Source organism: Toxorhynchites rutilus, chromosome 2, assembly GCF_029784135.1.
Source record: "Toxorhynchites rutilus septentrionalis strain SRP chromosome 2, ASM2978413v1, whole genome shotgun sequence".
Lineage (NCBI taxonomy): Eukaryota > Metazoa > Arthropoda > Insecta > Diptera > Culicidae > Toxorhynchites > Toxorhynchites rutilus.
In genome coordinates, this window is record NC_073745.1 from 185806336 (window position 1) to 185823382 (window position 17047).

General features: G+C 39.0%; 1 protein-coding gene across 11 annotated transcripts in view; it reads left to right on the forward strand.

Annotated features, from left to right (window-relative positions):
* LOC129770241 (SCY1-like protein 2) overlaps window positions 1–17047 on the forward strand; it is a 295540-nt gene that overhangs the window by 244015 nt on the left and 34478 nt on the right. For 6 of the 11 annotated variants that reach the window (XR_008742072.1, XR_008742073.1, XM_055772942.1 and 3 more), the window contains one exon: window positions 3453–3602. Coding sequence is in view for 5 of the 11 variants with exons in the window: in XM_055772942.1 (XP_055628917.1) it covers window positions 3453–3602 (150 nt within the window). In the remaining 6 variants the exon portion in view is untranslated. Of the gene's footprint in view, window positions 1–3452; window positions 3603–10222; window positions 12955–17047 lie in introns of those variants that run through there. The other 5 variants (XR_008742068.1, XR_008742069.1, XR_008742071.1 and 2 more) reach the window with 2 other exon arrangements.

The following is a 17047-nucleotide window of genomic DNA, read 5'->3' on the forward strand; positions in this document are numbered from 1 at the left end:
GAGCTATACTATACATTCCATTGCCGAAGTCGCTAAAAACAAGTATTTTGTGTGATGAAGGCCATCCTTAACCATTAATCGATTTTACTCTCAATTGGTGGACGATGAATTTTATGCTTTGATTTTCACTAACACGCAATGATCTTCAATTTCGACGTTACGAATATCATGACCAAAATGAAGGTGCAAATGAAAAATGAACTTCATGGCAAGCTGATGTTGATGGTCATTCCACTGCTGTTCATTGATAGTGTTGTTTCATATTTATCGACTCTCGCTTGAGCAGTAGGTTATCAATAAAAGGCAGTTTGAAATTCGCCGTATTTGAATGTGGTGAACGTGAATATTTTCGGCACTGGTATTTCGTTCTACACAGAGGATACTGCTCGTTTAAGCTCTTCAAATCACCCATACTGCTGGTAAACTGCAGAACCTGAAGCCCCTATTCATCAAACCATGACCTGACCTTACGGATTTCATGAATTGATACCAAATTACCCAATTATCACATTGTTTTTGGTGCAAAAAAACAGTAAATGATTCTGAAGTACTTCGTTGCACTTCTAACAGTACATTCGTGTTGACAAAAAGTTATCTGAACCAGGCATTTTTGAAATATTTTTCGTCAAACCCTCAAACTGCCACCTGCTATGTTATGAGTTGAAAAATTACATGACATGTTCCTTGAGTCCTCCTAGTATGATGAAATTCGATCCAAGTTGAATTTATTTTTATCAAAGAGGCTCTCCTGAAATAGTGATCCTCATGGGGTTAGCTTCCAAATTAGTTTTTGGACCCGCAGTTTCGGAGATGGTTTGGGGAGAATTTTCCCCCAAACAAATGCCTGGTTCAGACAACTTACCATCAACACGAATGAACAGTCAGTTTGATGAATAGGGGCTATTCATAACGAAATAACTTAACAACTTTGACATGCAGGATTGGCAGAAACAGTTATAGCATTTTTTCATACACAAAAGCTATTCGAAGACAACATAAATGGAATTCGGAAGAAACTGAAGAGCGATACAAAGAACTTCCTGGGTAATGTTGTAAGTGAAGAACAAATCGCTACTATGGCGTTGTGCACGCTAAAATGCGGATTTTGGGTCTCCTTTTCCCTAACATAACGCAAGACATACCCATAAAGAATTACAAGTAACATAACGTCAACCCGTGACTACTTCATTTTCTGAACATCATCATATCTTTATTCATTGAACATCAAAAAACAAACTCAACATACAACAAATATCTTAAAGTAATCCTACGTCCACTATTCAGTCATGGTTCGGAAACAACCCTTGAATTGTCTTGTTTTTTTAAACGAAAAATAGAAATGAAACGAAATTCAAACGCAATTCAATATTTTCTTGATTTTTTTTTTCAAAAAAAATTGAAATGTCCACGTGGACAAAAGAGGAGGGGTATAAGAAATGTCCACGCTTGTCCACGGAGGGGGAGGGGATGTCTGAAATCGTGCTTTTTCTATCCACGTGGTATGTGGACGGCCCCTGGAACGTGGAACGAAAACTTTATTCCTGATGCAAAAATGTAATTACCCCATTAATGGACGGTTTATTATCTACCCATCGTGAACTCAAACCAACGAACCTAGACAGTTAACAGGTATGCTAAAAAGGTCCTCGCGTTAGTTTTAGTAAACAGCGTGCAAAATAGCACACACACACTGCACGCTATTTTATACGTGTGAGTAATTTTCGTGTACGATACAAAAAAATCTAGCTCACCGGTAGCGTTTGTCAAACCACGTTGAACTTAGTGATCCCCGATTTTTGAAATTAATCGTTCATCCACTAATCGAATACTTTTCAGCAGTTTGTTATACGATACGATTAATCGCCCCAATTAATCGATTAATCGAATAATCGTCACACTGACAGAAATAATTAGTTAGACTAATATTTCTCATTTGTTAGAAAGCCATTTGGAATCAAAAAAGTATTCATTCCGCCTGAAAATCAATTATTATCTTCTACACTTCCCAAAACTCGTAAACGAAGTTTAATTCGCGTTGACAGCATTGAGCTTCGTTTAGGAGTTTAGGGGGGCGTCAAAGATAATGATTGATTGTCAGGATAAAACCACAGCAGCCGTAGGTACGTACGAACGATTATCGGGGATCACTAGTTGAACTCAAACATCGATGCATGCAAACGTGATACATGAGGGAGAGAGGAACGAATTCGTTTTGGGGGAAGTCACTTTAAAATGCAATAAAGACAATTTGACTGGGAAGAATGAAATGGTGTAGTCGAGTCGGTAGAGAGAGATAGCGACTAAACGCCCGACTGACTGTTTAGTCGTTTTGGTGGAGAAACTGCGTGAAGAAGTAAAAGTCATTACCAACTGAATACGGATATAGTCAGTCAGATAGTCAGCTGACTATCCTCAGTTGACTATGAATATGCTCTGACCAGAAGGGTTTAGAGTGGGGAGAAATTTGTTGAAATTTTCTCTGAAATTCCTTTTTCCTAGGATCTGTAATCCATTCCCGAATTATCCAGGTCAGATTATTGAAAGAAACTTTTTTATCACGGTCGCCAGTACCCTGGTATTGGCACCGATAAGTATTGCTAATACGTATCAAATATTTTATGGTGCTGTCAATTTGGAGAGAGGTACTCACCTTATGTTGTTGAACCGGAACCACACAATCACGAACAATCAATTGCTCGTGGAGGGATTCCAACGCCAGGGGATTAAATACAAAAAAGGTGACGCCACGGGTGACGAATTCAGTAAGATTGTGTGGGTCGCGTATTACCTTGTTGAAGCATTCAGCTATCTTTGAATTTGCGACGGGCTTGGTTTTAGTGGGCCATTAGCCCCACACGACGTCTAGGTTTGCCCTTCTTAGATAAGGCTGGTAGAGCTATCCTTATCTCTAACAAAACTTGGATTCAGAAATGATTCAGAGATCACACCCAATCTAACGTGAATGATCAACATTCCATTACCCAATATCAATCAAACTCTTTTTTGGTAAGAGATGGAGCTTGTCATTAAGTTTAATTTTGGATGAGGGATGTTTTGAATTTAGAAGTCAAGTGTAAGGAAATGTGATTATCATTCCATTCCAAGGTTTACGCAGTTTCTCTGAAAAGTTTTATATCCAACTGGTTTTTTTGTTGAACTGAACATAACCGTGGCGTTTAAACTACAATAAAACACGTAATTAGACTATAGGATTATGATATAAAACATATGCATTCGATGAATGTTCAGTTATATGGGTTTAAAATTCCATTCAATTACAAATAAATGTATTAAATCGACAATTGCAGACTGATTTGATCTTTATATTAACTATGTATTTAAGTACACTTCCACACTGATAATAATGCTTCATCTCTTCTTTTCTTCTTTATTCTTATGCTACCCCAAAATGCGATCCTTTTTCGGTTCTATTTCGATTTTTTCCTCCACAGAGCGGCTCAATGCCAAATACGTCGAGTAGCGTACCGTTCCTGCTCTCGTCCAGCATGCAGTCGATCCGTAGCCGCCGTACCTCGACGGTGCTCTCTTCCGGCCCGCTCGGGTCCGGATCGGGTCTGCTGCAGCAGCTCGGTTCCGGCATGGTAAGACAACTGACTGGTTACGGTGGTGGCTCCGGTGCCGCAAGTCCGGTTCAACAGTCTATTTTCAATGGAAATTCTAGTAGTCAGACTCGAAACAATTATGTACGAAAGTGTCCGTCACTTAATATTACGTTTAGTGGTTAACTTTAAATCATCATTCAATGACTAGGCTAATGTGTTTCCCCTTTTTCTAATTTTATCTATTGATTGCTTCAAACTATAACTGTTTCAAACCCTTTCTGTCTCTCTTTAGATGATATCAAATGGTAATCAGTCGCGTTTTAGAGGCTGATTTCCGCTCGATGTACTTATTTTCATTTCTAATCGTTTTCTAACCTATTTACATTTTTTCTATGGTATTTTATTCATCTAATATTCGTACTCACATATCGCACATGATTCAATTCATTTTCACTCATACACCAAAACACTATCGCACTATCTGTACTACCTTTTTTTGCCTTGACTTACTCTAATATTTATCCTGTTTCACCTACTGCAATAATACAAATTCTGCACCAATTGCATCTTGTTCACAGAATATAATAAAATCGAAACGATTCTTTCGCGTACATATGCCGGACAAATTTCGATGTGATTAATTGCCAAAATGGTGTTGTTCAAACAAGGATTCGTCAATTGAAACCATTGTTTATTAAAGTAATATAAGAAAAAGTAGTCAAGATAAGCAAATCACGTAAGTACATTGTCGTTTGCAAAAAAAAACAATTACAATCAAAAACAGAATTTCAAAATGACAACAAAAACAGTTTTATCTTCGTTAATATTACGATTTACGTATAGAGTTAGCGAAACATAAGAATATTTATTGGGCTTCCACGGAATTTCATAAATATTAATTAGGCGAAGAGCTTCCCCTCAAAGCGCTTCTACTTTGGCAATTGAAAATATGGATTGCGTGGAAACTCCAACAAGCAAAAAAGAACTGTTAAAAGCTTTTGAATATGAAATCGATGGCTGTTTTTGGTACATATATTCGTTCAACATATGCTGTCCGTTGTATTTTCCGTTGCTTTTCTTCGAGATGAACAGCGAACGGGATTGAGATGAAAGCGTAATACTGAGAAAGTATCTCAATCAAATATGTTCTGTATCACCACGTGCTGTTACGAGAATGGGACTGACTAGATCATTACCAAGGAAAGGGAATAATTGCATATGATTTTCATATACGCAGTATTCTAGTTCGAGCATTCGTCAGATAAGTTATATTTGTAGAGGATTTTCAAGAGGGGAACATCCTTCACGCTTTGAAAACTTTCCCGCAATGACAGATGAAAAACATTAGTTTGTAACAAGTGGCTCGGAAGATGCACGATATTATTTTCGACGTTCTTTCTGTGAAGATGGTTTGAAAATACCAGCAAAATGATTTATTTCATATCCTTCATTTTATCAAACAGTGTGTGTGGAATCAAGCTCAAGATCTGGTTTTATAGATACGATGAACTATAAGTTGAAATAAGAGACAGATGAATGGTTATGTTTTGTTCTGTTTTTGTTTCAGAGGGACTTTAACTCGAAGTTCATTCGTCCCTACAGATGAATGGCGTTAATTTGGATTTATTCGAAAGATAATTCTTTGCCATTTTAATTTTTTAATGATTTCCTGCGTGTGAGGTAACCGCTGGCTCGCATAAAGTCCAATCGGGAAGCCCAATTTTTATCACGTTATGGAACGATGGCCGCTGTATATCAGTGATAACGTGGTGAATGTTAACTTCCAAGGCAAGTATTTGTAAGAGCCGTTGGAATTTGAAAATATTATAAAAAAAACAAGTTCTAGAAACGCGTCCATCATCCCATTATACTTTATTTGCTATTGACAATTTGTTAGCTACCAATCAATTCACAGCTACAAAAACCCATAGCAAGCCATTGGGAGTTATCTTATCCAACTCTTTTCACCATCGCAGCATCATCACATCATTTTGCGCATCACCGGTCATCACTGCGATTAAAAACTTGTTTTCTCAATTGCCTTTGAAAGGAAGAGCATAATTTTCCCCATCATAAACTTAAGCTCCCTCCCAGTGCACAACCAAAACCAAACCACAATCTTTTTATTATAGCATGGAAAGTTTCTCATTTCCTGTTGCTTCCCTTCGTTCTCCGACTCGCCCATAAACTAAAAGAAATAAAGCATACCTTACGTAGCGGTCGAATATTCGAATTTTCTTCCCATGCATTGAACGATAAAGTTCTAATATGCAAAACAAAATATAACCGCTCGTACCGCATTTCAGCAAGCATGACAAACGTTGCAAAAAAAAAAGAATAAAAACAGAACTCGTGCTAACTTCCCTCCTGCATAACGAAGACACTTAACACATGGCTTCGTTGAAATTCAAAGTTTACACACTGCATCATGTTTACCTGCATATAATCTGTGTTCTCTAATAGAAAATCAGTAATTGAAATGGTTATTGTTGCACAAAAATTTAATATCTACCACGAGCTTTCGCAGGAACTCTCGCTAGATTTACTTCAATTCTTCTGGTTTAGCTGGTATGATTTCCCCTCGAACAGCACTAACATTCGACGGATTTAACCCCCAAGAAGCTATCAGAACATCGAGCTGGGAGGATGGATCTGTATTGAATTACTTCGGCACTTTACTTACATAATAGTTTTGTTGATAGCTGTGACTACGAATTACTCGTTGCCGTTCACATACCACCCCAGGGAGGCTGTTTCAATCGTTGCTTCGGTGCGTTTGGGTAAACACCTGGTCTTGAACGATAAAAGATTCCTTCTTGATTCCGTGTTTCGTACCGAATTGCTAGTTCTGCTTCAGGTTTGTGTCCTTGTTCAATTTACCGGTCTGAATTGTTTCTCAGGAATGGGCCACGATTTCACGATTTCATTCTGAAAGTAGTCTTCGTGACAGAGACACATTCCGAACAGAACCGGCCCAAGGTGTTTACATATCATATCATACATCAAAGCTCTCTGCAATCACCGGCCTTCCGGAAATGGATTTGGAAAATTTTTAGTTGTAACGGGCTGTGAGAATGAAAAATATGCTAAGACTGGTCAATCGTTTTCATTGACCTCGGTGCTATCACCACAGCCGAAAATTCATGCTGAATTCTAACCATTACAATCGGCCGGTCCACATCGGCTACAATTGAGCTTTTAGAACAAAACGTCCGGAATCCAAGACCTGATAAAATCATTTCCTTCCTTGACAATGCTTGGCCTCACGCTTTAGAAGCCATGATAAATATTCATAAATGCTCGGGATGAGATGAGAATATAAACCCTTCGTATACAACACTCCTCAAGGACTCGTTTGGCGGTTATAACGGGTATACAGCATAACTAATTATAGACTATCCTCATTGTATTCGTTATACCAACCCAGCGCCCACACAGGCTTCATCGCTCAAAATGAAATCGAATTGATCGATTCAGATCCTAATAATTTTCTGAAGTCAAATAATATATTTGCTTTAAGAATTATTAGTTTAGTTTCTTTTCGCTTAGTTCGTCTTTCTGTTTAGTATAATTACCGCCTCGCTCAATAGACGATTCCGATCGGTAGTCCCAGAAAACATTAAATCGTATAATTTGGCATATTCTAAGTCATATATAAAGTGGTATCGAATCACAGTCGCATATAATGCCGATCAAAGTATGCATCGTGTATATCTACATTCGCATAAAACGCGGAAAACACGATTTTATTTTACACGACAGATTAGTCATAATTCGGTATAACAAGCAACGGTTTTCTGACACACGCTGTCGTAAAATCAGTCTAATCGATATTAGATATCCCAGCAAACATCAAATCGTATGAATAACCATAAATGGACGCTCTATACATACATCCAAGACACATTTGGATGATATATGATGCATATAACTGGCATTTAATGTGGAAGCGATCTTGCGTAGTGGTAGCATTCATACCTCTCACGCTGAATGTCACGAATTCAATTTTCATTCCCGACATTCTTCCAAAAATGGAAGTCAAAGTGACAAACCAGCCAAAAGTGTTGAAAGTCACTGTAATACAGATAAAACAACTGACATATAAACGCAAAGGTGGAGGCAATATACGTATATGCCATATTAGATACGCACATAAAGCCGTATAAAACGATATACGATGCTTTTTACACTGTGTGCATAGAATGTGCGTATATAATACTGCATGTTACGATACTAGGATGATCGTTACACCAATATTCGACTTAATTCATCAATAATACGAATACACATTATGCATCCTTTGATTGATATTTTTTACGATTGTAATGTGATATGAATTTATATGCAACCTAGCATGTGCAAATGTTATACGATTTAATGTTTGCTGGGATCACATAATATTATGAATTTAACACAACAAAATTCTTCCTCTTCTTTCTACATGGCACCGACGTTTCTAGAGAAACAGCGCCGTTTCAAAGTCGTAGAAATTTCTATGCCAATTAACACACCTTGAACATGTTCTGAATGGGAAGCTCTAGAATACGCGTGATTATAGTGCCAGTCGGAAGAATCTTCTTTGACGAAAGATCCGTCCGACCCGAATGGGAAACTATTCTGAACCTCTGACATGATATGTGTTAGGCGGCTCGCACACCGGAGCAATAACTAGTTGCTTATGCGCAATATGCAACAGGCAAAATATATTGTTGTGCTTCGCATACCAAAGCAATAAAAATGCCTGACATTATGCAAACATTCTGCTTAATGTACAAAACTTGCCAAACTATGGGCGATAAGTTGCTTTTCAACCAACACGTTGTGTTGCTAGCGATATGTGTTACTCTACAAATGTGATAGCGATATCGTATTACGTCGGTGTACGAGATCAACAAAAATTAAATGAAAAAACCTGTTGGCGATAATATTGTCATATATATACAACCATTCCATGCCAAACCGATATAGCGGCTCTCAGATTTTCATAAAAAGTGGTAGTTTTGTTCCTTTCCACAAAATACTAGACATGTGTTTTTTATTTATTCGTTAGGGTGACCATTTCAACTTTAGGGTGGTCCGAAAAATCAATGTTAATAACTTAACAACGACAAAAATCACATCTCTGATTGTTGGATATATTACTTAAACAAAACCTCAGCTTTCCGGAAAAAATATAAAAAAATATAGCGCCCTGTAGTCCAAAGCCATGAAAACAACAATAAACAAATACAATCAACACTTACGAAACCAACATTCAAAACTTTAGCAAGTAAAAATTTTTTTCTAAAAATTAATAATTTGCTTTAATTTTAAATGTCGATTATCTGAATCGGTCCAGTGGTTCAAAAGTTATGAGTTTTTGAAAAAAGTGAAAAAACTGATTTTCGGACCACCCTAAAATGGAAATGGCCATCCTAATGGAAAAATTAAAAAATACGGGTCTAATATTTTACGATAAGGAACAAAACTGTCCATTTTAACGAAACTCTGAGAACCACTATATCGGGTTGGCATGGAATGGCTGCATATTCGTATGACAATAGTCGTATAAAATGCATATATAAATCGTTTATTAATCCAAACTAATTTGCAAGCATATGCCATGTATGTATATAGCCTCCACTTTTGTATGTATATGCCAGTTAGGCGCACCTTATACCACCCAAAATTTGGGATATATGCTGCTGTATATACGCCGGTTATACGATTCAATGTTTGCTGGGTGTGTCTTTGACTTGAAATGTTTGATTTACTTGTTTGCATCAAATATAAATCATGATTGTGCTCAATTTATTATTTATATTATATTTATTTTTGAAGATTTTTTTTTGTATTTTGTTTTTTTTAGATTTTTTAAAATGTATCATCTTTGTCATATATTATATTGAGAGAACGAAATTTGAATTTAGTGTAAGAGGCACAAAAAGATGAATTCAGTGTACTGTATCCATTTATACCTAGGGACCCTCAATCTTAACCCCGTCTTAAAATCTTTGAAGATTTTATGGGGTTGTGTCACCAAAACTCGAAAGCAAACGACTTTTTAGTAGTGAGGGTACAAGCTTACAAGAACATTTACATTTGTTTCAGTTTTACGTATTGCAATTGAGATTGTCTTACTCATGATTTTAGCATATGAACTATATAATCTGGAGAAATCTTATCGCTAATCCTCGTCTTAGGTTAGCTGTGATTATAGTTACAGGTTTCAGTTTTACCAGTTTCAAGGTACATTCAATAGTTTTCTAACACATCCACCTCTTGCAGTCCGTAGGCTTCGAATATTTTAATTTAATTTGATCGCATGGCATTATCCTTATAGTATACATTTGATGCCATTTGTCTATCAAAATTAAACGTTCCTCCTCTTCGCTTGTCACCCACGAAAGAATTGTTAAACCACGCCTACTGGAAAGCGAATCGACGGCGTCGCTGTAGCGAGCAGTGTTGCCGTCATACCTAGCATATGTGCATTATTTTTAGATGAACCTCGTATCCAATGCGAATTTGAATCCTTTTCCATTTGAAGAATAAAACTATTCAAAGATTACAAATAAACATAACTACAAATCTTTCTCAATCAAGTATACTACTTTATGCTTTATACACTTATATTCTACCAAAACAAATCTGACATGGAAATATTTTTCTTATCGCAGGAAAAAATGTGCGAAAATTTACAACAATCCACATCAACAAAAAGCAATAGGAAGAAGGCAAGATGATTTACTTTGACAGGCTCTTGGATCCGTGCACAAACAATACTAATCAACACTAGATTCATTTAGATTTGAGCACCAGTTCACTATAACAATTATATCACACATCACACTTACCTTTTTCGCTAATACTACATAGAATATAACTATAGTATATAAAGTTATATCAGTTCTACTTACTCAAAACATTACTGATTCCGTGCTACGCTTCCTGAATGTATACCGAGCAATGGAATGCAAATAACCCAAGCATAATTCCCAGCACCCTAACGTAGGAAAAAGCTGATCTCTAGCAAAAGTATCAATTCTCGTTCAAATACGTTGGTGTCAACAACATAACATCTAACCAGATTCCTGATTCCAAACCACTAAGCTGGAACGAAACCATCCCTTATATTCGAAACTCAATACGTGCATCACCATTTACATTTATGCATATTATCACTTTATTATTCATGGCTGTGACAACCGACGAAGCCAGCCATACGTGGAAACTATGAACAATTTGATGCATGTTTTTTTTTTCTAGTTTTACTAACGAAATTTCATGACGCGGATCACAAATCATTCATTCATTTGTACTACGAAAAACGTGGCAACCAGCACCGTATCGTGATTCATATTTGATTCGTTATATTACGGTAAATCTGATATGACAACGATCGCTCACATCAGAGAATCATAAAATGGCTTAATCCAATTTCAGACTACAATTTATTAGACATTAGTCGGAACATTACCATTCAATGCATTTTTTCCGCTCAAACGTTTACCGATTTTTTTCGTTATATTTCTATTCTTGGCCTTCGCAAAGAGGTTCTGCTTTGTGTTCGCTTTTCCGAAAACTGAACATCTAAATAAACATATAGGGCATATCAATCAGACAACTGAAATCGTTAACAAATATTGATTTTATTTCGCTCTATCTCATGTAGAGAATAATCTTTATTACACGCAGTACAACGCTAGAGCTTGCGATTCTTATCTCTCATATCATGGTCACAAATTTTATCTATTCACTCAGAGTTGACACGTAGTGAATTCAATAGTAGATTATTTCTATCCTATGTAGCAAATGTAGACTTGTAGTTAGTAGCATTCACACGATCGCATCGCATCTACTGACAACTGAAAATACTCATCTCACAAAACTATCTCACAGCTATGGATGCATCAGATACACTAGTCCGCAGATACGAAACGTTTGAAGCCGGTGGAATTATTTTTGGGTGATAGGAATAAGACTGCATCGAATGCAAGATTGTGGAGCATTAAGCTTTCAACCTATAGCATTAAACTTAATAGCGAGCTAAAAAAGTAAGATGGGTTCTCACATCTTTTGCGGGGCAGAAAAAAGGGAGTTGTTTATGATGTTGTTACAGACCTATCGGTACACAAACCCCTTCCATCATGCTAAGAAATCCGGGTATCATCTTTCCTTGTGACAACTTACATCGTTGATTTGTTCACGGTCTCACCGGATCACGCATAAGCCCTAACACTGATGCCAACGATAACAAAGCTTCTACTCAGGTACGGGTTTTGTTACTCGGTTTAAGATCCACTTCGTTAAATCTTGGAACTCAAATCCAAACATCCAGGAGGCATTCCAGATGCTGGCCAACGTCGGCGCACACAGCCGATCATTTTGGACACTGTACGGCTGTTGCAAGACAAAGAGTTTCTCACCTGAAAACACGAACCCCTGACCTGCGTGCCCCGAATGTATCGGTTTAGCTCTGTCCAGCCTCTTTATCGTTGTAGCCTTCGTTTTCCCGTGAACCTTGCGTTTCTTGTACGGCTTGTATCCCAGGTTCTTCATCATGACGGTGTAGGCAGTCCCGATAGACACATCCAGGTCAGCTGCGGTCTTCCGGATCGAGCGGTTCGTCTGTTCGACGAGCACGCTCTCTCACCACTTTGATGGCTGCTGGCGTTCTCGCCGAACACAGCCGCCCGGATCTCGCACGGTCTTCGGCCGAGCCCGTCTCCCGGTACCGACGGATGATAGTATAGATGAAAATCCGCTTCACCCCGTGGGATTCTAACACCTCTCGCAAACAAATTCACTACGACATCGCAGTACCGTTTTGTCTCAAATTCCAAACAATCTCAAATTCCGAGCACTTCATTCTTAAATGTAAATTTACTGAATTTAAATATTTTAAATAATTGAATAATAAAAACCCTGACATTCTTTGTGGTATAGGTTTCATTTTAACATTATTCACAGGTATCGACACTGCCCAAAACTTATAATACTAAGCATTTGCAAAAAAGTGACTGTCAAAACCACCGATGAAATGTTTGCGTTAGCAAATTCGGAATTTAAATCAAATTTCGAAGCAAAAAATCAAAATTTTTGGGAGTGTTATATTTTTCCAAAGAAGAATAGCTAATTCGCTTTCATTCGATATATCGATCATCTGAATCGGTCTAGTAGCTCAAAAGTTATGATTTAAAAAAAAATGCGTATTGGGTGTTCGGAATTTGAGACAAATGTAATCAAACATCGTGCACCCGTGGCCGAGTGGTTAGTGTCTCACATTATCATGCCGGGTGTTCGGGTTCGATTCCCGTTCTGGCCGGGGGATTTTTCGTCAAAGAAAATTCCTTCGACATGCACTGTGGTCACGCGTATTCTAGAGCTTGCCCCTCGGAATACATTCAAGGCGAGTTATTTAGCTTAAGAAATCTCAACTAAGTATTAATAAATGACGCTAATTAATGCATACGTTGAGAAGGCAAAAGTTCCACAGGGAACGTTAACGCCATTCAAGTAAGTAAGTAATCAAACATATTTTTAGTTTTTCACCATGAATATAAATTCGTAAAGTAATTTTATGGTGGCCAAATGAAAGAAAAGACTCTATTGTATCCAAAAACCACATTAATTTCGCGAAAAAGTATCATTTTGAGTAATGAGACGCTGTTTAATGGCCGTCGAAACTTAGATGTTCGGAATTTGAGACAAAACGGTACTCCTTCATCGTGCGCGGTAAACAAACAACAAATGACAGCAGCTCGACACCGTACGCGTCGGTTAGCCTATATAGACTGAAGCACACAGAATGCACATGGTACGCCCCTACACAACAATGAAAAGTTGTATTCTAACTTATTGAATACCCTGTATATATAACATTTTATTCTAAGACTGACTAACAGAGCTGAACTGTTTTTTACAATAATAATGATGGTTAAAGCAACTGCATCGTCCTAAAAATTCCGATCCTCCGAGAAACTGAATGTCTTGCACAAAAACATTGGGCTGCCGGCAGAAATATGCAACTGCAAGGAAGGAGGCATGGTATGCACGAACGCGAGGTTATCGAAGAGTAGAGGCAGCTCCACGATGAGTAATTAAACAGCGTTCAGACGGCTGACCAAGACGGAGTTGAGGAGGCAACATCAATTCTTGCCAAGTCCTGCTCTCCCTGGTTCAACGACCTCACTCGATGGGCTCTTCATTTTCTTGTTTCCACCGGATTCGATGCGAGCACCATCTTTGCGGGGCTGCTGTCCGACAAATATATGTGGCTTTGAAGTAGACGAAGATGTGGTGCGTAAGGTATTGATACCCGCAACACTATTAAAGGATTCAACGCAGGGTAAAAGTTTGCTCCATCGTCGAACATCCACGCATGAACCTGGGCCTGATACTTTCTCACAAACCTTTTTACTATTGGTGATAGACGACGAAAGAGGACCTGGGATAAAACATTGCAGACACCATTCAGGATCGCACAGTAGTTCTCACAATTTCGCTAGTCGCCTTTTTTATAGATGGGGTAGATACCCTTTCTTACCACTCTTCCAGTGTGGAGGGTCGAGGTCTGGTCTGGTATTGGACAACCGGGAACGAATCCAATATGATAACTTCCACAGATCAGCTTATTTTTTTCTATAGAGGTTTAAGTAGAGGTTGCCCGAAGTCTCCGTGTCACAAATACTGACTACCAAACGGTGCACAAACTGTTTCGCCGGACTTCCATTGAACAACTTCGCTGCGAGACCATCCTTATCAACGGTTTTGTGATCCTTTAGCTGATTAATGGCCTACTTAACCTCACTCACCGTAGGAGATGGTGCGTCGTCGTTGTTCACTGAAACGGTGTAGTTCTCCTCAACGCCTTCTTAGTCTCCATGTGTGCGCCCTTTTCAGGTGTCTATCGTAGTGCTGCCTCCATTTTCGATCATCTCACGCTCGTTCATCAAGATGACTTCTTCCTTGTTCCTGTACATTTCGGCCCACGGCACATAGCCTTTGTGCGAGGCGTTCAGTTTCTTCAAGAACTTCCGCGATTCTCGAGAGGGATAAAGCAGCTCCATCTCCTCATACTCTTTCTCTTCCACGAGGCGCTTTTTTCCCGAAAGAGATGTGTTTGCTGCCTTCGCTTCAGTCTGTATTGTTCCACGTTTTGTCGAGCCGCGCGTTGCAGCATGGCTACGCGTGCTACATTGTTCTCTCTCAGGAGAGTTCGGAACTCGTCGTCAAACCATTCGTTCCGTTGTCCTCGTTAATCATACCGGATGGCGGTCTCTGCTGTGCTGCTAATGGCTGCTTTCAAGGTGTTCCAGCATTCATCGAGTGGAGCAGCATACATCATCTACTCCCGGTAACGAAGCTTCAAGACGCTGCGAGTGTGTTGCAGCAACGTTCGGCTCCTGCAGTCGTCGTAGGTGGTACCGTTGTGAGCGCTGGTGTCTTATGTTATTGATGACTGACAGTTTAGAACGCAGTTTGACCATCACCGGGTAATGGTCTGAATCGATGTTAACGCCACGATAGGTTCTGACGTCGATGATATCCGAGAAGTGCCGACCGTCGATCAAAGGGTAGTCAATTTGTGTTTCTGTTTGCTGAGGTGATCTCCAGGTGTAACGGTATTGGAGGCTGTGCTGGAAGAAGGTGCTACGTATGTACATTCTCTTGGAGACAACGAAGTCGATAAGTCTTAGGCCGTTTTCAGAACCTACCAATTACTGGTCTGAACTACTCCTCTTGACCGACCTGAACGTTCAAATCACCGATGGCGATTTTGATGTCGTGTTTTGGGCAGCGATCGTATTCACGCTCTAGCTGCGCATAAAATTCTTCTTTATCGTCATCGGTGCTAGCTAGATGGGGGCTGCGGACGTTGATAATACTGATGTTGAAGAACTGGCTCGCATCCTCAATCTGCACATACTTTCATTGATCGACCACCAGCCAATCGTCCATTTCTGCATCTCCCCCATCGCGATGAAGGCTGTACCTAGCTCGTGTGTGTTGCCGCAGCTCTGGTAGATGGTATACCTACCTTGAAACGATCGCACTATCCAGCCTTTCCACCAACCTTTCAAATGAAATTTATTTGACGGGGAATCTCCCGGACAGAGCGTTAACCGTACACAAAGCCCGGCAATATATATATATATATATATATATATATATATATATATATATATATATATATATATATATATATATATATATATATATATATATATATATATATATATATATATATATATATATATATATATATATATATATATATATATATATATATATATATATATATATATATATATATATATATCATATCAAGACATCAGTCCACGGATTTTCATCGGTTTGGACCACGCCAGGCTGCGACATGGGATAAAGGTCAAGAATAATCATGTAACCTTGAAGTCTATGTTCGTGTATGTCTGCAGAATTTCAAGTGATGGTCTGCGAACACGTCATGTTCCATCAAATTCTAAAGTAACCTGAGAATTGTTCAGGTGTAACCTTCTCAATCCACTGATCGGAAATGGGTTCCAATGAAGCAGAATGTCGCGGATAACGCAATCAAGTGAACATAGTTCGAAAATAAGAGTTAGCCCAGACGTCGTGTGGGGCTCGCACCCACAAAAACCAAACCCGATGCTCCTTTTTTTAAACACAAACCTGCCTTTCCGGAAACTGCATTTTTTACATGCATATAGGCCTATATGATGTTGGTACTCCCGGAAGCTTTCCCGGTTTTAGCAGCAACACTAACTTCTGTATCTTCCATTATTTAGAAAAGTGACCTCCATCCAGACATTTCTGCAGCGCTGTCCTTATAATGTCCGGGAACGCCTTTTCGCCACTTTCAAGACCACATTCCATTGGAGCCGGGCGCTTTCTTCACCTGCAGTCTTCTCGCCGCTGCTACCAGTTCCTCGTTGAAAACTAGTGAAAGTTTAGCAGCATTCTCTCTGTACGACGCGGGTGGCCTCCTATCGCATGGTCGCTATCGATCTCTGATTTGCAGAGCGGGTATCTCGGTTGCTTCGTGCAGTCTCTCGCAACATGCCCTTTCTCACCACATTTACCTGCACAGATCTGACAGTACGCCGTCCACTGCCTTCACCTCCCTTCGTGTTGACCAGGTTATTGTTTTTTGCCTTCTTCAGGTCTTCTTCGTATCCAGGAATATCCCTCTTTCTATTATCAGATCGAGTGTTCCGAGATCAACGGTTATCTTACTCTTAACCTCGACTAGTGCCTTTTCCGCAACTACTGCTCGCGGTCAGCAGCCGTAACGGACAATTTGTTATTCGTAAATAGATGCTTAATCTTGGCGTGGACATTGTTTTTGTCCTTATTGGCCTCGTAGGATTCATTTACTTTCCTTTGACTTTGAAATCCCAAACTGCAGTCCTTCCATGGGAATGGTGATGATAGATTTCTGCGTTAACACCTGAATTAAACCAATCTCTCCATGTGGTTCTCGCTGTTGTCCTAGGGGA